Source organism: Rhinoraja longicauda, chromosome 1, assembly GCF_053455715.1.
Source record: "Rhinoraja longicauda isolate Sanriku21f chromosome 1, sRhiLon1.1, whole genome shotgun sequence".
Classification (NCBI taxonomy): Eukaryota; Metazoa; Chordata; class Chondrichthyes; order Rajiformes; family Arhynchobatidae; genus Rhinoraja; species Rhinoraja longicauda.
Window position 1 is genome coordinate 19,828,779 of NC_135953.1, and position 22,159 is coordinate 19,850,937.

Sequence of the window (22,159 nt, forward strand, 5' to 3'; positions counted from 1 at the left end):
ACAACACTGGTATCCAGATGCTCAAAGTGAACAACTGTCTGATCACTGAGGATCAGGCAAAGGCAGAAGCTCTTGCAAACCAATTTCAACATGTTTTCACCCGGGAAGATACGGATCCTTCATCATTCCCAGATCTACCGCCCAGCCCATATGCTGATATGCCTGCCATTAAAATTGAGGTTGAAGGTGTAAAGAAGTTACTGCTCAACATCAATACAACAAAAACTATTGGACCTGACCAAATACAGAATTAAGCCCTTAAGATCGCGGCCGAAGAACTGGCTCCTGTTTTGCAGTTCATTTTCCAACAGTCGCTTGACTCAGGTGATGTTCCGCTGGATTGGAGGAAGGCTAACATCACTCCTCTCTTTAAGAAGGGTTTAACCACCAACCCGGCTAACTATCGTCCTGTTTCATTAACAAGCACTTGCTGCAAACTACTGGAGCATATAATCGATAGTAATCTGATGAGACACTTTAGCAAACATAGCATACTTGCTGACAACCAACATGCATTTAGGAGGCATAGATCATGCGAGTCTCAGCTTATCCTGACAACAAATGACCTGACCAAGAACCTTGACAGCAATGTCGTCACAGATTTAGTAGTACTATACTTTTCTAAAGCATTTGATGTCATCCCACACCAGAGACTGCTTCGGAAGCTTGACTTCTACGGTGTTCGTTCCAACACGAAACAATGGATTTCCAGTTTTCGAAAACGTCTTCAGCGCGTGTGTGTGAATGGAAAAAGCTCTGAATGGCAACCAGTGTTAAGTGGTACACCTCAGGACACAGTACTGGGCTCTCATCTGTTTTTGCTTTACATTAATGACATCCATGAAAAAGTCACAAGCACGACCAGACTATTTGCTGATGATAGTTTGCTGTATCGTCAAATTAAGTCCGCTGATGATAAAGATGCTCTCCAAAAAGATCTCGATACTATGGTTGAGTGGTCACAACAATGGGGGATGCAGTTCAATCCTTCCAAATGTGAAACCATGCATGTCACCAGGAGGAGGAAACCAGGTGAAACATCATATAATATCCTTGGTGCACCATTGAAGAATCAAAAAAGACCAAGTATCTTGGCATCAAATTACAGAACGATCTACGTTGGAATGGTCAGACTTATCATGCAACAATTAAAGCATGGAATAGTCTTCACCCTACTATAATTATTCAACCAGACGCATCTAAATTTAAGGCAGCTCTTCTCCGAGAAGTCCTTCTTGCTTAAGTCCATACTCCACCACCTCCAGTTTAAATTCCATTTGGAATATTTTGGAGGACCAAGAACCAACCATTCATATTATTCCTGCCGTAATTTCATTTTATTCTTCCACTACACCTATCAATTCCCCCGATTCTGCATTCACATACAGACCAGGAACAATTTATGGTGGCCAATTAACCTAACCCACATGTCCTCAGATGTGATAGGAAACCAGAGTATTATAGGAAATCCATGCAGTCACAGGGAAGTCAGAGACACTGCGGACAGATAGCACTGGAGGTCCAGATTGAATCTGGGTCGATGGATCTGTGAGGCAGCAGCTCTACTAGCTGCACTCTGTATGTCCTTTTGCTTGTTATTTTGAATGGATTTTTTCCAGTGCTGCACATCTTTTGTGCTTAATGTAGAGTGGAAAACATTTTGAATTATGGGGCTGTGGTTTGTCTGTGAACTCTTAAAGACACATTTTTTTAATTGGAAAGTTAACAACAGCATGTGGCACATTTCGATCTTTGCCAATTTGGGAAAACAGTCTCTCTGAGTACTGCTCATTGCTAAGGTAAAAGCTGAAAAGCTTAGTGGATTGGCTCTTCTGTAGAGAACCCTTGGCAGTGAAGAAAGCCAATGGAATGTTGGCCTTCATAACATGAGGAGTTGAGTATAGGAGCAAAGAGGTCCTTCTGCAGTTGTATAGGGTCCTAGTGAGACCGCACCTGGAGTACTGTGTGAAGTTTTGGTCTCCAAATTTGAGGAAGGATATTCTTGCTATTGAGGGCGTGCAGCGTAGGTTTGCTAGGTTAATTCCCGGAATGGCGGGACTGTCGTATGTTGAAAGACTGGAGCATATGGGCTTGTACACACTGGAATTTAAAAGGATGAGACATATCAAAACAGACTTATCGAAACATATAAGATTATTAAGGGGTTGGACACGTTAGAGGCAGGAAACATGTTCCCAATGTTGGGGGAGTCCAGAACAAGGGGCCACAGTTTAAGAATAAGGGGTAGGCCATTTAGAACGGAGATGAGGAAAAACTTTTTCAGTCAGAGAGTCGTAAATCTGTGGAATTCACTGCTTCAGAAGGCAGTGGAGGCCAAGTCTCTGAATGCATTCAAGAGAGTACTAGATAGAGCTCTTAAGGATAGCGGAGTCAGGGGGTAAGGGGAGAAGGCAGGAACGGGGTACTGATTGAGAATGATCTGCCATGATCACATTGAATGGTGGTGCTGGCTCGAAGGGCCGAATGGCCTACTCCTGCACCTATTATCTATTGTCCTCTTTACGTTCAGATGTTAGGATAAAATCTGAATTTCTGACATTATATTCATTATCAACTTCAAAGACAGTGATGTGTTCCCCAAACAATACACCGTACTTTTCAGCAACTAACTCTCCTGACCAGCATGCCTGGAAGCAACTGTGGGAAAAGAAACAGTTCATATTTCAGACAGAAGAAATAGCATGTACCTTTGAAGTAGCATGTATCTTTTACATACAAAGGGTTGTTGGTATCTGGGATGAGCTGCTGGAAGAACTGGTTGCGCAGGTGCTGTAACAGCATTTGGACAGGTGCATGGATGGTGCGGGAGAGGGGTGGTGGTTGGGGGGATTTGGGCCGGATGGGACTGGTTTGGATGGGGCATCTTGGTCAGTATGAATGAGTTGGGCCAAAGGGGCTGTTTCTGTGCTGTATGACTCTATGAAATGTGCGGGGCATGTTTTTTAGACAGAGTGTGGCGGGTACCTGGAACACACTGCCGGAGGGAGGGGGGGATGGTGCTGGGGAGACATATCTGATTATCTATCAGATAAGATAGAAGCTTCCAGATAGACACTTGCATATGGAGGGAATGGAGGGATCATGTGCAGGCAGATGAGATTGGTTTATCTATGCATGATGTTTGGCATGGACATTATAGGTCGAAGGGCCTGTTTCTGTGCTGTACCATTCTATATTTTATGTTCTATGAAATGTTGACAATTCTTTTCCCTCCACAGATGACGCTGCACCCACTGAGTTCCTCCACCAGTTTATTTTTTGTTCCAGATTCCAGATTTTGCAGTCTCTTGTGAATAATGTAGCTCTCTATCTTTGTTGAGAGCAGAAAAAGTGACAGAAGTAGAGCTTGCAGATGCCCATACGATTTGCAAGGAATATTTGGGGAGCAGAAGAAGAAGCAAAACTAGAAATATATACAAACTATTTAACTTACAAATTTGCAGATCCCACAAGTGTTAGTGAGAACAAAAAACGGAAAGATATGTAACGCAATTTTCCAGGTATACATCAAGAACGCATTTTCTTGAAGTATCCAAAAGCAAGGGGTAGCTCTATAAATTAAAACAAACTTGTCCAGACTTCATCCTCATTCTTTTCAATGGCACATTGTACATCTTCCTTCAATATTCCCCCTCTCACTGTAAACTCCTCTCTCACCCCTTAGACTAACTACATCATGATTCTTTTCAATAACTTCAGGGCTAGCAATCAACGAGGAAGCACCATTAGAAGGATTGAGAGAAGCAGACAGTTCAGAATCTTAACAAATTGTCACTTTTCCTTTTAGCCTCCAGAGCCAATAGAGACTAAACTGTCTGGATCTCCTGGCTGGATTTGAATTCAATTTTGGGGCCTAACTTTGAATATTAGTTCAATACAATGAAATAAATAAGAGGGAGAGGCAGTGACTAGTGGGGTACCGCAAGGCTCGGTGCTGGGACCGCAGCTATTTACAATATACATTAACGATTTAGATGAAGGGATTAAAAGTAACATTAGCAAATTTGCAGATGACACAAAGCTGGGTGGCAGTGTGAACTGTGAGGAGGATGCTATGAGGATGCAGGGTGACTTGGACAGGTTGGGTGAGGGGGCAGATGCATGGTAAATGTGAGGTTATCCACTTTGCTGGCAAGAACAGGATGGCAGATTATTATCTGAATGATGTCAAGTTAGGAAAAGGGGAAGTACAACGAGATCTGGGTGTCCTTGTACATCAGTCACTGAAAGTAAGCATGCAGGCACAGCAGGCAGTGAAGAAAGCTAATGGCATGTTGGCCTTCATAGTGAGAGGAGCTGAGTATGGGAGCAAAGAGGTTCTTCTGCAGTTGTACAGGGCCCTGGTGAAACCACACCTGGAGTTTTGCAGTTTTGGTCTCCAAATTTGAGGAAGGACATTCTTGCTATTGAGGGTGTGCATTGTAGGTTCACAAGGTTAATTCTCGGGATGGCGGGACTGTGATATGTTGAAAGAATGGAGCAACTGGGCTTGTATACACTGGAATTTAGAAGGATGAGAGGGGATCTTATTGAAACATATAAGATTATTAAGGGATTGGACACGCTTGAGGCGGGAAACATGTTCCTGATGTTGGGGGAGTCCAGAACCAGGGGCCACAGTTTAAAAATAAGGAGTAGGTCATTTAGAACGGAGATGAGGAATAACATTTTCACCCAGAGAGTTGTAAATCTGTGGAATTCTCGGCCTCAGAAGGCAGTGGGGGCCGGTTCTCTGGATCCTTTTAAGAGAGAGTTAGATAGAGCTCTTAAAGATAGTGGAGTCAAGGGATATGGGAAGAAGGCAGGAACGGGGTACTGATTGTGGATGATCAGCTATGATCACAGTGAATGGCTCGAAGGGCCAAATGGCCTACTATAATACAGGCAGGTTTCCTGCCAGTCAGATTGTATTTGACCTAGCTGATCTCCACATATGTAGTGAAGGGAAGAAGAGCAAGAAGGTATGTAGCTACCATATTGACTTCACTCCTCTACTTGATATTCTATTAGTGTTTCCTCAATTTAGAATGGAAACCCACTTACATGTCTGGGAATTCGACAAAAAAATATTTTTTTGCTGTATTACACTTTTCACCCTGCCCTCTGGAGATTAAAATGCAAAAATCCTCTATGCATTATCATGGTTTAGCACCAGGGAGTCAGTCATCTTTAGAAAATTAGCCTCACTATATGCATTAGCACAATGTTTTCTTGTGGCATTTTATCACCTCAGTCTTATTGTAAGTAAAACCATTTGTTATGAAAGAAAATGTAAATTAAAAGGAAGGTTGACATTAACTAGAGCATTAGATACAGATCATACAAATGATTTATTAAAGGCAGCACGGTGATGCAGCTGGTCGAGCCACTGACTCACAGCACCAGAAACCCGGGTTCAATCCTGACCCAGGTGCTTCTGTGTGGAGTGTGCACGTTCTCTCTGTGACTGCATGGGTTTCCTCCAAGTGCTCCGGTTTCCTCCCACATCCCAAGGATGTTTGGGTTTGTAGGTTAATTGGCCTCTGTAAATTGCCCCTAGTGTGTAGGAAGTGGATGCCAAATTGAGATAACGTAGAACCACTGTGAACGGATGATAGTTGGTCGGCATGGACTTGGAGGGCCGAAAGGCCTATTTCCATGTTGTATCTCTAAACTAAACCAAATCAAAAGATTCATTTTATAACAAGTTTGACTTTTGAAATAGTAAATCCAGATATCTTACATTGAAGATGGTGGCAGCATAGCCAAGTTCTTTTACCAATGTAGTCACTTCAGCCTGCAGCAAAGATTCCTGGATTCCATGGGTCTGATTTTCTTCCACGCAGAAGGTTTCTGCAAGCTGCAACATCTTTGATGCCATCACCCGAAGAACCTAGTTACAAACAAAATATATTTTATATAATCTGAAAAGATCCTGAGCTTCCTTTGGAACAAAGTATATAAATATATATGATTTCAATAATTGGTGTGAAGTACAAACATCTGGTGTGTAAAATGTAAAAGTATAAATAGTAACTGCACTTAAATATACATCAAAACAGAAAATGCTGGAAACATTCAGCAGGTCAGATAACAGGGCCTATTTCCACGCTGCATCTCTAAACTAAACAAAATTTTAAGATGTGTAAAAAATCTGCTCACTCCCCAATTATCCTATGTCCATCTCCACTCATGATCTACAAAAATCACTGCCCCATCTGCAACATCGACATCCAGAGAATGGATTAAAATGCGTTTCCCGTCTACAGAATTATCTGACTCTTTTCACATTGTTGTTCCTCATGTGCATTAATCCCTTTTGCAAATAACATAATTTAAGTTCAATACAAAACATATTCTCGCCAAGGGGTCAAGCCAGATAGCATTAGACTAGTACATTACCAATATATACCCTGAAATGACAATAGACAATAGGTGCTGGAGTAGGCCATTCAGCCTTCGAGCCAGCACCGCCATTCAATGTGATCATGGCTGATCATTCTCAATCAGTACCCCGTTCCTGCCTTCTCCCCATACCCCCTGACTCCGCTATCCTTAAGAGCTCTATCTAGCTCTCTCTTGAATGCATTCAGAGAATTGGCCTCCACTGCCTTCTGAGGCAGAGAATTCCACAGATTCACAACTCCCTGACTGAAAAGGTTTTCCCTCATCTCCGTTCTAAATGGCCTACCCCTTATTCTTAAACTGTGGCCCCTTGTTCTGGACTCCCCAACATTGGGAACATGTTTCCTGCCTCTAACGTGTCCAACCCCTTAATAAGATCCCCTCTCATCCTTCTAAATTCCAGTGTATACAAGCCTAGCCGCTCCAGTCTTTCAACATATGACAGTCCCGCCATTCCGGGAATTAACCTAGTAAACATACGCTGCACGCCCTCAATAGCAAGAATATCCTTCCTCAAATTTGGAGATCAAAACTGCATACTGTACTCCAGGCGCGGTCTCACTAGGGCCCTGTACAACTGCAGAAGGACCTCTTTGCTCCTATACTCAACTCCTCTTATTATGAAGGCCAACATTCCATTGGCTTTCTTCACTGCCTGCCGTACCTGCATGCTTCCTTTCAGGGACTGATGCACTAGGACACCCAGATCTCGTTGTACGTCCCCTTTTCCTAACTTGACACCATTCAGATAATACTCTGCCTTCCTATTCTTACCACCAAAGTAGATAACCTCACACTTATCCACATTAAACTGCATCTGCCATGCGCCCACTCACACAACCTGTCCAAGTCACCCTGCAACCTCATAGCATCTTCCTCACAGTTCACACTACCACCCAGCTTTGTATCATCTGCAAATTTGCTAATGGTACTTTTAATCCCTTCATCCAAGTCATTAACAAGCAAGTGTGTTTTGTTCTAGATGTTTACCTCATATCGTGAAGAAATTGTATCCCAGCTAACTCTTACTTCCCAAAGTCATTTTTAAATTTAAATTATTCCAAAAAAATTAATTTATGATATTAATAAAATATTGTATTTTTGTCTTTAAACTGATAACAGAATTACTCTTTACTGAACTGTTTAGCCACGCTTTTAAACTTTGGTTTGTCTGAACATTACACTTGGTTTACAGTGAATTGAAGGTTAACTTATATGATTATAATTATATACAAACTGCAAAGTGTAATGTATGTGATTTTGTAATCTAACATTCCTGGATAAATATACTCCAGCTGCCCAATTCCTCCATCAGCTAGCGGAGGGCCACAAAGGACATTGCTTGTACAATAATCGTCCGGATATTTTAAATCTGGCATAATTGTCATTGGAAGAGTGGAAACGAATGAGTCGCACTAGCCTTTTCACTACAGGTGTAAAATTATCCAATCATCTGTAGTGGTCAGTCAAAATAAGTGCCTTCCTAGCTCTAATTGGTGCTAGAAGCAGATGCAAATAAAATTGCTTGTGTTTATTCAGCAGCGAAAAACAGCCCTTCATGTGGCCAAATACTATAAAACCGTATTCAAGGCATTTCAAAGCCGAGTAGGCTGCTCACTCTGCTTCATGTCTTTAGCCCATTGCTGGGCTTAGCATGCAAATATAATGTCACAGACCTTTAAAGGTAAAGGGACATCAGGCAACGAAGAGGCCTTTTTAAGGAATTTAAGGAATCTTTGAGGAAGGCTAATTTGAGGAAGGATATCCTTGCTATTGAGGCAGAGCAATGTAGCTTCACGAGGTTAATCCCTGGGATGGCGGGACTGTCATATGAGGAAAGACTGGGCTTGTATTCACTGGAATTTAGAAGGATGAGAGGGGATCTTATAGAACCGTAAAAAAATTATAAAAGGACTGGACAAGCTAGATGCAGGAAAAATGTTCCCAATGTTGGGGGAGTCCAGAGAACCAGGGGCCACAGTCTAAGAATAAAGGGGAGGCCATTTAAAACTGAGATGAGAAAAAACTTTTTCATCCAGAGGGTTGTGAATTTGCGGACTTCTCTGCCACAGAAGGCAGTAGAGGCCAATTCACTGGATGGATTTAAAAGAGAGTTAGATAGGGCTCTAGGGGCTAGCAGAATGGGGAAAAGGCAGGCACGGGTTACTGATTGTGGATGATCAGACATAGTCACAATGAATGGTGGTGCTGGCTCGAAGCGCCAAGTGGCCTCCTCCTGCATGTATTTTCTATGTTTAAGGTAACATTGGGAGTTCAGTGAAAGTATATTCCTGTCAAGTGTGAAGGGCAAGACTAGTAAGTTCAGGAAAGCCTAGCTGATCAAGGATATTGGGCCTTTAGTCAAAAAGAAAGACTATAGGGAGCTGGGATGAAGCAAATCCCTTGAGCAAGTTTAGGTTTAGGTTTATTATTGTCAAGTTTGCCAAGATACAATTAATAGCTTTGTTTTGCATGCTATCCAAGCAGATTAGATACACCAAACATAAAGACAATCAAGTCAAGCTCAAGTACAATAGATACAGCAAAAGGGCAGATACAGAGTGCATAATATAGTTCTTAGCATTGTAGCGCATCAGTTCCATAGACAAAGTTCAATGTCCTCAATGGGCTAGAGGTGAATAATGATAGTACCCTAGTTTATGGAAGGATTGTTAAGAAGCCTGATAAATATAAGAAATGAGGGAGTGCACTTAAGAGGGAAATCAGGAAGGTAAAGAGAAGATATGAGATAGCTCTGACATGCAAGATAAAGGAAATTCCTATGTGATTTTACAAGTATATTGACCAAAAGTGAGAGAATAGGCCTCTTAGGTATCAACATAGTCATCTAAGTGTCGAGCTACAGGAGATGGGGAAGGTCTAAATGAATACTTCCCAGCTACATTTACTGAGGAATCGGTAATGGAAGCAAAGGAATTAGTGGAAATAGGTGGTGATCTAGTGAACTATATCCAAATTACAAATAATATTAATGCGATTAATTCCAGGGCCTGACCAAGTATCCTTGGATATCGTGGGAAGTTGGGGAAAGAATCGCCGAGGCCCTGGCAAATTCATTTGCATCATCAAAAGCCAAGTGGGAGGAATGGGAAGACTGGAGTATGGTTAATGTTGTACTTTTATTTAAGAAGGGCTACAAGGGCATGCCGGGAAACTACAGGCTGGTAATCCAGACATCAGTGAATAATTATGTCATTATGAATTACACAACCAGTAAAAACAACGTAATAAACAAAATCAACCCTTCAAATATAAAGGAAAAATACAATTGTAACTGTAACACGCACATTCTGGCACTTTGGTTATGCTCTTCACAAACTCAGAAAGTACTGAAGCCTATCAAGGATTTTTTGAAATTAAAAATGTTTTCTAAAGGTGGCAACCTGTTTGTACACATCAGTCTCTATAACAGCAATGTGACAATGACCAGTTGATTTAATGAATTGTTGGTGGAAATGTTGAATGAGGAACTTACATTGGATAGGACAATCAGGATAACCTCCCTGTTCTACTCCAAAATCACATTTAAGAATTTTTACACTCACCTTTTCCATTCACATATTTACAGATGGTCACATTAAATTTTCATGTTTGCTGCATGTTTACTCTCATATCTTCCCGTCTCTTAATCAATTATTTTATCTACTCTGGTGAGTAAACTTCTCTAAACTTCTCCTAATTCTCAGGTCTGGTTTTTTCTAACATTATTTTTTTAATCCTCTTTGATTTTAACACTATCCCTAATTTCCTTCATAAGGCGCAATTGAGCCCACTTTTCTTTACCAAACATGAACAATTATTATATATGTATGTATGAATGAATGTGTATATATATATATATATATATATATATATATATATATATACATACATATATATAAGCATTCTTTAAAGATTATCCATCAAGTTCTCAATATAATAGAGGTTTCGATCTGTGTTTCTATTTTTTTCAACAAAGGTTTGTGCTGAGTATGATCATAAACATTAATTGAAATTATGGTGACTATTACTTATCTCTTTGCATATATACTATGTGCATATTTAAAAAGAAATAAAGTATTTAATTTTGTAAAGCAGGAGTAAACCAAGATTTCGCGTTTAAGGGCTGTACCCAAACCTGAACCTGTGCCCAAATAGGCAATGGGAGACTTGTATTTGGACAAAAATAGAAAAATACTATAAGAACGTAGCAGATCGGGAGCCCCGACCGCCCCGACGTGCAGCGGCAGCGTCTTCGCCCGCCCCGGATCGCGGGGCATGGGTCGGCCCGCTGCGGACCTTTCACCGTCTGGCACGGCCTGGAACGTGGCAACGATAACAGCCTGACCGCGGGAGAAGACGGCAGGGGAAGAGAAAAGACATTCTGGCCTTCCATCACAGTGAGGAGGTGACTGGAGGAGACTCACTGTGATGGATGTTTCTTTTTTTTTGTTTTGTGTTGGTTTGTGGTTGTGTAATTGCTTATTTTATTGCTCTTACTGTTGGACTGTGGGTGACGAAATCTCGTCCAAAAGACTTGTTTTTTGGATGACAATAAGGTAATTCTAATTCTGATTCTGATTCTGATCAGGCAGCGGAAAGAAACAGGCTAACTTAATTAAGTAGGAAGTCAAGCTGCAACCAAAGAAATCCGGTCAATAATATTTCAAAAAGTCATATATATATATATATATATATTTAAAAACCTCTTAAAGAAACTGAAGTTAAAAAGACCCCATCTTTATTTGCAATACAATTGAATTTGAAAAATAAATGGGAAACATATTAATGCTTTGCATTTATAACTTGAAATTCAAAAGGATTTGTGAGTGAAATCCCTCATTTGAGGTTATCATCATATCATATCTATACAGCCGGAAACAGGCCTTTTCGGCCCTCCAAGGCCGTGCCGCCCAGCGATCCCCGTACATTAACACTATCCTACACCCACTAGGGACAATTTTTACATTTACCCAGCCAATTAACCTACATACCTGTACGTCTTTGGAGTGTGGGAGGAAACCGAAGATCTCGGAGAAAACCCACGCAGGTCACGGGGAGAACGTACAAACTCCTTACAGTGCAGCACCCGTAGTCAGGATCGAACCTGAGTCTCCGGCGCTGCATTCGCTGTAAAGCAGCAACTCTACCGCTGCGCTACCGCTGGACGAGATTTCGTTAGTAAAAGCCTCCAGTATAAATCTCCATCTGGAGTACTGCCTAGAATCCTCCATGCTTTCATGTCTGTTTTAGAAGGTCGTGTGGTGTTTAGTTACATTCTGAAGCCTCTGCTCAAAATCCTTTGGAAGGTGGCACAATTGGATCCAGCAGGATTGATTTCCTGTCAAACCGATGCATTAATAAGGCCATCAGGGAAGGTAGCACAAAATGAACAACTAGATTAAACTATCGCTCAATTTACATTTATGGACTCAACTGGAGCTCTCTGCTTAAAAATCAATTATTATTGGCATGCATGGAATAATTTCTTAAATCTACTTTGATCTGCTTGTAACTATGGTATCCTGTCTACTATTAAAACTAGTCAATAATAATTAAGAATTCAGTGACCCTTTTACCCTACACTTTATTTGGTTGCAATTATTAACTGTAGATCATGAGATGACCTTTAATCAACCATAAGGAGAACAGCCAATTTAAAAAGTTCAAAGATTTCCAGTGAGCTGCAAAAATTGTGAATATACAAAGATTATAAAAATCAAAAATACACAACTGCAGCTTTGATATGGCAATCAACAGAAATATTCAAATAAATAACATTCTCAATTAATATTGTTAGTGAGTATATTAATATTACAATCTGGTGCTTAAGATTTCTCTACTTCACCAATTGCTCCAATGTTTGCCGATTAAGCAGTTCCTCAATTTTAACATTCTCAGAATTGTTTTCAATTTTATCCATGACCTTGTCCCTCCCAATCTCTGTAATCTCACCCGTTCAGGAGATTCATGGGATGGAGATGAAGAGAAATTTCTTCACTGAGAGAGTTGTGAATCCGTCGAATTTGCCACCACAGAGTGCCGTCGAGGACATGTCACTGGGTGTATTTAAGAAGATGGATACGTTTTATGACACATAAAGAGAACAAGTGGTTTAGGAAGAAAGCAGGACTATGGTTTTAAATTAGATTACCTGGCTCTGATCATGCACAATGGCACAGCAAGCTCAAAGGACTGAATGGCCGAGTACTCCTCCTATTTACTGAGTTGTTCATTGGTGTAGAAGTACTCAAGGGGAGATAATCAACAATTTTTTTCATTTTGAGAGGAGTAGGGTTTTGGAATACTTCCTGAAAGAGTGGTAGAGTTAGAAACTTTCATCACATTTAAAAAGTACTTGGATGTATATATGAAAAGATGTGATCTTCAGTACTTCCGACTCAAGTTAGAAACCTTCATCACATTTAAAAAATACTTGGATGCATACATAGAAAGATGTAATCTTCAGACTCAAGGACAGACCATACTGGACTTTGTACTGGGAAATGAGCCTGGCCAGGTGACTGGTGTTTCAGTGGAAGAATATTTTGGGGACAGTGATCACGACTCCATCGACTTTAAGATAGTTATGAAGAAGGATAAGTCTGTTCCTTTGGGGAAAGTACTAAATTGAGGCAAGGCAGAGTACAACATTATTAGGCAGGAGTTAAGGAGAGTAAATTGGGAGCAATTGTAATTGAGTAACTTCACATCTGACACAGGAGAGTCGGTTAAGGCCAGTTGATCAGAGTTCAGAACCAGCATGTTCTAGTCAGGAGGAAAGATAAGGATGGTAAGTCAAGGGAATCTTGGACGACCAAAGAGCTGTAAATGTTATCAAAAAGGAAAATGAACCATATGTAACATTTAGAAAGATTAAATCAAATGGGACCTATGAGGAATAAAAAGTAAGCAAGAAAGAACTCAAACAGGCATTTAGAAGGGCCAAAAGGGGCCATGAAATGTCATTTGCAATTCGGATTGAAAAAGATTCTAAGGCTTTTCACATGGATATGCAGGGAATGGAAGGATATGGATCACGAATAAGCAGAGATTATTTTAACTTGTCATTATGTTGGGCGAAGACATTATGGGCCCAAATGCCTATTCTTGTGCTGTACAGTTCTACGCTAGACATAGTATTGGAAAGTAATTCCCATACAGATTAGCAAGTTTGCTGAAGACTAGTAAGTTTGTTGATGATACAAAAGTGGGTGGTTATGTAGATAGTGAAGATGGTTGCGAAAGATTGCAGCAGGATCTGGATTGATTGGCCAGGTTGGCTGAGGAATGGTTGATGGAATTTAATACAGAGAAGTGTTGCATTTTGAGACATCTAACATGGGCAGGACCTACACATTGAATGGAAGATGTCTGGGGAGTGTTGTGGTGCAGAGGGATTTAGGAGTGCAGGTGCATGGTTCCTTGAAGGTCGAGTCGCAGGTAGATAAGGTCGTCAAAAAGGCTTTTGGTACATTGGCCTTCATCAATCAGAGTATTGAGTATAGAAGTTGGGAGGTCATGTTGCAGTTGTATAAGACGTTGGTGAGTCCGCATTGAGAGTATTGTGTTTAGTCCTGGGCACCATGTTATAGGAAAAATATTGTCAAGCTTGAAAGGGTTCAGAGAAGATTTACGAGGATGTTGCCAGGACTAGAGAGTCTGAGCTATAGGGAGAGGTTGAGTAGGCTGGGTCTCTATTCCTTGGAATGGAGGATGAAGGGTGATCTTATAGAGGTGTATAAGATCATGAGAGGAATAGATCGGGTAGATGCACAGAGTCTCTTGCCCAGAGTAGGGGAATCGAGGACCTGAGGACATAGGTTCAAGGTGAAGGGGAAAAGATTTAATATGAATCTGAGGGGTAATTTTTTCACACAAAGGGTGGTGGGTGTATGGAACAAGCTGTCAGAGGAGGTTGTTGAGGTTGGGACTATCCCAATATTTAGTAAACAGCTAGACAGATACATGGATAGGACACGTTTAGAGGGATATGGACCAAGCACAGGCAGGTGGGACTAGTGTAGCTGGGACATGTTGGCTGGTGTGGGCAAGTTGGGCCAAAGGGCCTGTTTCCACACTGTATCACTCTATGACTCTAATGCAGATGCAGTCATTAACTCATTCAGTACAGAAATGGGCACTTCGTTCCACCATATCCATGCTGACTAATGAATACCCATCTCTACGAATCTCATTTTCTATTATGATTTTATATCATGATCACCTGTCCTGCAAATATCCAGTGAATATTTTACAAATTCACTATATGTTTTAGTGCCCTCTGCAATGGGACATGTGATGTAATTTTCTCAATAAATGGACACCCAGAGCCATTTTGAAGTTCAAAAAACATATGCAGTAGTCATATGTATGTGGGTGATAAGATAATTGATGGGGGGGAGGGAGTTATGGCCATGTGAAGGAGAATATGTTGTTGGGAAATAAGGTGGGAATGCTCTGAGAGCCAGTAAATAACTCTCCAGATCTAATGGCCTCTTTCAATATTGTAATAAAATATGTGAAAAAGTATGAGAATTTATCCTGAAACCTTAACCCTAGTTATACGATGTCTTGCATCTATCCTGCCAAGCCCCATCATACTCTTGTGGTTCCATATCATCTTTAATTATTCTACGCTCTAGTTTACTTCTCACTCTTTCCTCATTAAACAACCTCTTTGCTCAGATATCAATCTAGTAAAATGGAGATACAAGGAACTGTAGTGCTGGAATCTTGAGAAAACATAAAATGCTGGAGTAACGCCGCAGGTCAGGCAGCATCTGTGGTGGGAATTTACTTCTTCAGTCTGAAGAAGGGTGCCGACCCAAGATATCGCCTATCCATTCCCTCCAGAGATGCTGCCTGACCCTTTGAGTTACTCCAGCACTTTCTGTTTTGATCACTCTAGTGGATCTTCTTTTAGAGTCCTCAAGATCACCACTTTTTGCAATCTTCTTTGTTCCTGGGCGTACGAGTTGCCGAACCAGGCTGTAATGCTACCAATATGCTCTCTACTGTACACCTGTAGAAGTTCAAGAGAGTAGAGAGTATTTGACATACCAAATCTCCTCATTCTTCTAAGGAAGGACAGGCATTGATGAGCGTTCTTTATGATTGCATCAACATGCTGATCCAGGACGGATCTTCAGATGTATGTGTGCCAAGGAATTTGAAGTTTTTGACTCTCTCCACCACTGTCCCATCGAGAAAGACAGGCTTGTGGATCCTCATCCTTCCTCTTCCAAAGTCCACAATCAGTTCCTTGGTCTTACTGATGTTGAGAGCAAGGTTGTTGTATTGGCACCATTTAGTCAGTCGATCGATCACCCTCCGATACTCTGACTCATCGTAATTCATTACCCATGGTAATACTTGAATATCATATGCCCTTGAATATCATGTGCCCTCGATGGAGTAACTGAAGAAGGGCCTGACCCGAAAGGTCAACTTATCCATGTTCTCCAGAGATGCTGCCTGATCCGCTGGGTTACTACAGCACTTTGTCTCTTTTTTGTAATGGCCTATGGTTCCCTGCTTACCCTCTCCCTTCTGTCTCAGAAGACCTGTTACATTCAGTAATAGTTCAATTCTCAGGGACCCTTTCAGAAACCTGGTAAATTTTGAAAAATCATATCTGATGTATTGTCTAAGCTTTCAAATAAAAATTAAATGCCCTTTAAAAATATTGTTTCCCAGCAGACTGATCGGTGATTATTTAAACAGTATAACAAACTTTTCATGTCAGTGTACTATTAGTTGATACCGTGATCAATCACAGAACAGTTTGAGATATAAATAAAATAAAAATCATGACTACTGTTTCTGTATTTTATGAATGTAAAGAGTCGGAAGAGATTCTCAGAAAAACATCCGATTTTGAGAATGAGAATCATAGTTACTTCATAGTTTTGCATATGCAGTACTCCATTTTTTAGAAAGTATCAGTCAATGAAAGCAAATGAACAAAAGAAGCAAAGAAAACATGACAGCAAAGGAATTTCACCAAGGGAACTAGAAGAAAACACAAGTATTGTGGGCAGCCCAGCGGTAGGGTTGCTGCCTTGCAGCGCTTGCAGCGCCGGAGACCCGGGTTCCATCCCAACTATGGGTGCTGTCTGTACAGAGTTTGTACGTTCTCCCCGTGACCGTGTGGGTTTTCTCCAAGATCTTCGGTTTCCTCCCACACACCAAAGATGTTAATTGGCTTGGTGTATGTGTAAATTGTCCCTAGTGTGTGTAGGATAGTGTTAATGAGCGGGGATCGCTGGTCGGTGCGGAATCGGTGGGCCGAAGGGCCTGTTGCCTGTATCTCTAAACTAAACTAAACTAAACTAAAGAACACCAGGTTACTAATCTTAGATGAAAATTAGTTTGGTATGTTTATTTTAGTATGCTTATCCTCACGGAGGCAATGAAAGACAGCAATATGTGACGCTCTTGAAAAATCGAAAAATGAGCTTTGTGTGTCATTACTGGTGAGCTATATCAACATTCCAATCAAAAGTCTGTGGGTGTAGAAATTGGAGTGCTCTTCGTTGAGCCACAAAATAAACTTGACTGGCTTTGACATTCTAAGGTCCTCCCTTTCACGAAACAGGATGCCCCCACCTCTCTTTCAGCTTCTCCCTTCCACCACCACCATCCGACTGAAACATAGAAAATAGATGCAGGAGGAGGGCAATTTGGCCCTTTGAGCCAGCACGGCCATTCATTGTGATCATGGCTGGTAATCCACAATCAGTAACTGTGCCTGCCTTCTCCTCATATTCCTTGATTCCGCAAGCCCCTAGAGCTCTGTCTAACTCTCTTTTAAATTCATCCAGTGAATTGGCCTCTACTGAAGAAGGGTCCTGAATTGAAACGTCACCTATCCATGTTCTCCATAGATGCTGCCTGACCTGTTGTTACTCCAGCATTCTGTTTTTTTTTACCTCTCCCCATCACAGGTTAAAATTGTCAAGCTGCTCTTCCCATTGCATTTCTACAACCACTGAGTCACAGCATGGTGTTCATTTGACATCCATGGACCATTTGGGAATCTTGCGATAGACAAATTGAATGCCACTTTTGAATGATTTATAGTGGCCATATTAAACAAGTAATCAACTGATAGATGCCTTGTGACCATATAGGAGTGTGGACAGTACATATTTCAATCACAAAATGCTGGAGTAACTCAGCAGGTCAGGCAGCATCTCAGGAGAGAAGGCATGGGTGACGTTTCGGGTCGAGCCCCTTCTTCAGACCCGAAACGTCACCCATTCCTTCTCTCCTGAGATGCTGCCTGACCTGCTGAGTTACTCCAGCATTTTGTGAATAAATACCTTTGATTTGTACCAGCATCTGCAGTTATCTTCTTAGAGTACATATTTCAATAGTCAAAATAACCATCTAAAAACTATTTTCATATCTGCAGTTTATAATAGTCAAATGTGCACTAGAAAAAAGCTTCCAAAAGATGGAATATTTTTGATTTTAGTTTACATATGGTGAATAGCTAGGGTGGCACAGTGTTGCAGCGGTAGAGTTGCTGCCTTGCAGCGCCTGAGACCTAGGTTTGATCCTGACTATGGGTGATGTCTGTATGGAGTTTGTACATTTTCCAATGACCACGTGAGTTTTCTCCGAGTGCTCCGGTTTCCTCTCACACTGCAAAGACCTACAGTTTCATAGGCTTTGGTAAAATCATAAATTGCCCCTAGTGTGTAGTTTAGTGCTAGTATACGGGGTGATTGCTGGTCGGTGCAACCCGGTGGGCCGAAGAGCCTGTTTCCATGTTGTTTGTCAAAAATCTAAAGCAACGCAAACAATTAGTTCATTAGCTCATCTAATAACCCCGACCAGAAGTTGCTGATGTAGGATATAGGGTAACATCATAAAATATATCTTGACTTTGTTTTGGAGAATTGCAGCACATTGAATTATTAATCAGTTAGATTATTTACAGTTCCAAGAAATTATTAGTTTAGTTTCAAGATACTTCGGTAGTAAGGAAGGTAAACTCAATGCTAGCATTTATTTCAATAGAGCTAGAATACAAAAACAGGAATGTCATGCAAAGGCTCGAAAAGGCGCTGGTCAGGTCTCATTTGGAGTATTGTGAGCAATTTTGGGCACCATATTTGAGGAAGGATGTGCTGGCTCTGGAAAGGGTCCAGAGGAAGTTTACAAGAATGATCCCAGGAATGAGAGGGTTAACAAATGATGAGCGTTTGACGGCACTGGGCCTGTACTCGTTGGTGTTTAGAAGGATGAGGGGGTACCTCACTGAAACTTACCGAATAGTGAAAGGCTTGGATAGAATGCATGTGGAGTGGATGTTTCCAGTAGTGGGAGAGTCTAGGACTAGAGGTCATAGCCTCAGAATTAAAGGGCGTTCCTTTAAGAAGGAGATGAGGAAGAATTTCTTTAGTCAGAGGGTGGTGAATCTGTGGAATTCTTTGCCACAGAAGGCTTTGGAGGCCGTCAATGGATATTTTTAAGCCAGAGATAGATAGATTCTGATTAGTACAGGTGTCAGGGGTTATGGGGAGAAGGCAGGAGAATGGGGTTAGGAGGGAGAGATAGATCAGCCAAGATTTATCTCTCCTACCACCTACAAACCTGTACGTTCTCCTCGTGACCTGCATCAGTTTTCTCCGAGATCTTCGGCTTCCTCCCACACTCCAAAAACGTACAGGTTTGCAGGTTAATTGGCTTGGTAAATGTAAAAATTGTCCCCAGTGTGTGCAGGATAGTGTTAATATGTGAGGATCGCTGGTCGGCGCAGACCTGGTATGCCACAGGGCCTGTTTCCGCGCTGTATCTCTAAACTAAACTAAAAAAAAATTAAATCGTAATGACTCTCATTGTTCCTCTTCCTGCATGTGTTGAGAATTTCTGACATTTGTTGGTTTCATTTAACCTTAAACATAGCACTACTAACCAAATCATTTTTCTCTGTACTCTAGTATACATTCAGCATCCCGAGGGCACTACTCAGAAATGAAATTAGTTTTATTGGGTCGCAGGTCAGATTCAATTTATTGAAGAACTGGATATTAATAAACATGTCAATATTTTTCAGATAAAAGTCAAGAATCAAAGAAATTGTTTTATTTGGAAATGTCGGTTATAGCAGCACAACCAGAATGTATTCTAGAGGTACATACAATTAATGAGTAATAGATTACACCATTAGTAGCTTATGACACCTCCAGATTTGTAACTCATCAGACACAAAAGTAAGCCATCTATCAAACTAGCCTGCTGATAGAGTACCTATCACTCAACTTTTCATTTCATGTTCACTGTGCATTCTCCATACAGATTAAATTATGTCTTTCAAAAAAGGAATTAAGTAAGTACTTACATAAGAACACAAAAAAACAGGAGCAGGAGTAGGCCAAGTGGCCTCTTGGGTCTGCTCTGACTTTCAATATAATCATCACTGAACATTAGAATTTAATTTGCTTCTACCACTCTTTCAGGTAATCAATTCTAAATCATAACTAAAGATCTGCATGAAAATAGTATTCGTCGATACCTTTGTTTCTTTTATCAATTGCTTGAAATTAGTCAACTATGTTTCTTGAACCTTTTGTCAATGGAAATATGCTGTTTTTATATATTTTATCTATTACATAAAACAGTTCAGCACAGGATCAGGCTCATTGGCCCACAATGTCTGTGCCGAACATGATGCCAAAACCAAATCTTACCTTTTCTGCATAGAATCCATATCCCTCCATTCTCTGCATATCCATGTGCCTATCCCAAATTCTAAATGGCACTATGGTATATACCTCAAACACCTGCAACGTGATCCAGGTACCCACGACCTTCTGTGTACAAGCTTGCCCTGCATATCTCCTTTAAACTTTGCCCCTCTGGTATTGTATTTTTCCATCCTGGGAAAAAAAGATCTGAAAGTCTACCCTGTCGATGCCCCTCATAATTTTATATACTTCTGTCAGGTCTTCCTGCAATGTCTGGTAATATCCCCTAATTCCAGGCATCATTCTGGTAAATCCCCTCTGCAACCTTTCCAAAGCCTCCACATCCTTCCTGTAATGTGGCGACCAGAGCTGCATGCTTTTTGTCTTTATTTTATATTTCCATAATTTTGAAAACTTCTTTCAAATTGCCATTCCACCTTCTCTGCTGTACAGATATTCTAGTACATCTCTATTTCACCGTAGTATGGATTTCTTGAAATCTGATATCCGGAATTAGACACAATATTTCAGTTACAGATGATAACAAATATTCAATAGAAATGTATTTCATGGTTTTGTTTTTAACCCCCATTTATAAAATCCAGGATTCTTTGTGCTTTTCCAGCTGATTCCTCACTCGCAGCCATCACAAAATGCTGGAGTAACTCAGCAGGTCAGGCAGCATCTAGGAGAGAGGGAATGGGTGACGTTTCGGGTCGAGACCCTTCTTCAGTCTGAAGAAAGGTCTCGACCCGAAACGTCACCCATTCCTTCTCTCCTAGATGCTGCCTGACCTGCTGAGTTACTCCAGTATTTTGTGATACCTTTGATTTGTACCAGCATCTGCAGTTATTTTCCTACCTCACTCGCAGCCTCTCAGCTTCTTTATCCCTCCTCCTTGGAGTGTTTTTCTTTATGTTGTAAGTGTCCCTCCTCATTCTTCTCACCAAAATGAATCATTTTCCTCCATTTGTCATTGAACTCCATCGACCACAGGTTGGCCTCAGCAACACTTTCCCATGCTCTCTCTATCCTCCTTTGTTTTTTGTATTATTATTGTTTGTTTGTTTGCTTTTATGTGCATGTATGTGTGTGTGTGTGCGTGTGTATAAAAAAATAAATATATATATACACACGTAAATGACATTAAACATTTTTCTCATTTATTATAGTTTACAGATTACTATGTTTGCTTACTGTGATGTTATATCATATCATATCATCATATCATATATATACAGCCGGAAACAGGCCTTTTCGGCCCTCCAAGTCCGTGCCGCCCAGCGATCCCCGTACATTAACACTATGCTACACCCACTAGGGACAATTTTTACATTTACCCAGCCAATCAACCTACATACCTGTACGTCTTTGGAGTGTGGGAGGAAACCGAAGATCTCGGAGAAAACCCACGCAGGTCACGAGGAGAACGTACAAACTCCTTACAGTGCAGCACCCGTAGTCAGGATCGAACCTGAGTCTCCGGCGCTGCATTCGCTGTAAAGCAGCAACTCTACCGCTGCGCTACCGTGCCGCCCATGCTACATGTTGCTGCATGTAAGAGTTTCATTGTTCTTTCTGGGACATTTGACAATAAAATACTCTTGACTTGATTCCTTTGTAGTTCAAATGTCTATCAATCTCCTTTCTGAATATATTAAATTACTCTATGTACACAGATTACTGGGATAGAAAATTCCAAAAATGTCAACCCTCTGATAGAAGAAACTCCTCATCATCCCCATCCTTTTGAAACTTTGTTGAAGCCAGAAACTTTACTGCCTAGATGAAGTCTGCTGTATGATTTTTACCAGATTCTATGCAAAACTAAAAAAGATTTCGCTGTACCTGTGAGAATGAAGTATAATTGAATCATTGAAATAACCAATAGCTTACTCTGAAATTAGGCACCTTAATATTAAATACCCCTAACTATGCGAGCCCCAATTCAACATGCACCCTTGTTGTCAATCGCCTCGGAATTTTACATTTCAATCTCTCATTTTTCCATGGATACACAGAACTGCAGATGCTGGTTTACAAAAAAGAAAAAG

At 40.9% G+C, this 22,159-nt stretch overlaps 1 protein-coding gene across 3 annotated transcripts in view; it reads right to left on the reverse strand.

Moving 5' to 3' along the window:
* ccdc142 (coiled-coil domain containing 142) overlaps positions 1 to 22,159 on the reverse strand; it is an 87,249-nt gene that overhangs the window by 9,314 nt on the left and 55,776 nt on the right. For all 3 annotated transcript variants that reach the window (XM_078414229.1, XM_078414048.1, XM_078414142.1), the window contains one exon: positions 5,744 to 5,893. In XM_078414229.1, coding sequence (XP_078270355.1) covers positions 5,744 to 5,893 — 150 coding nt within the window. The remainder of the gene's footprint in view (positions 1 to 5,743; positions 5,894 to 22,159) is intronic.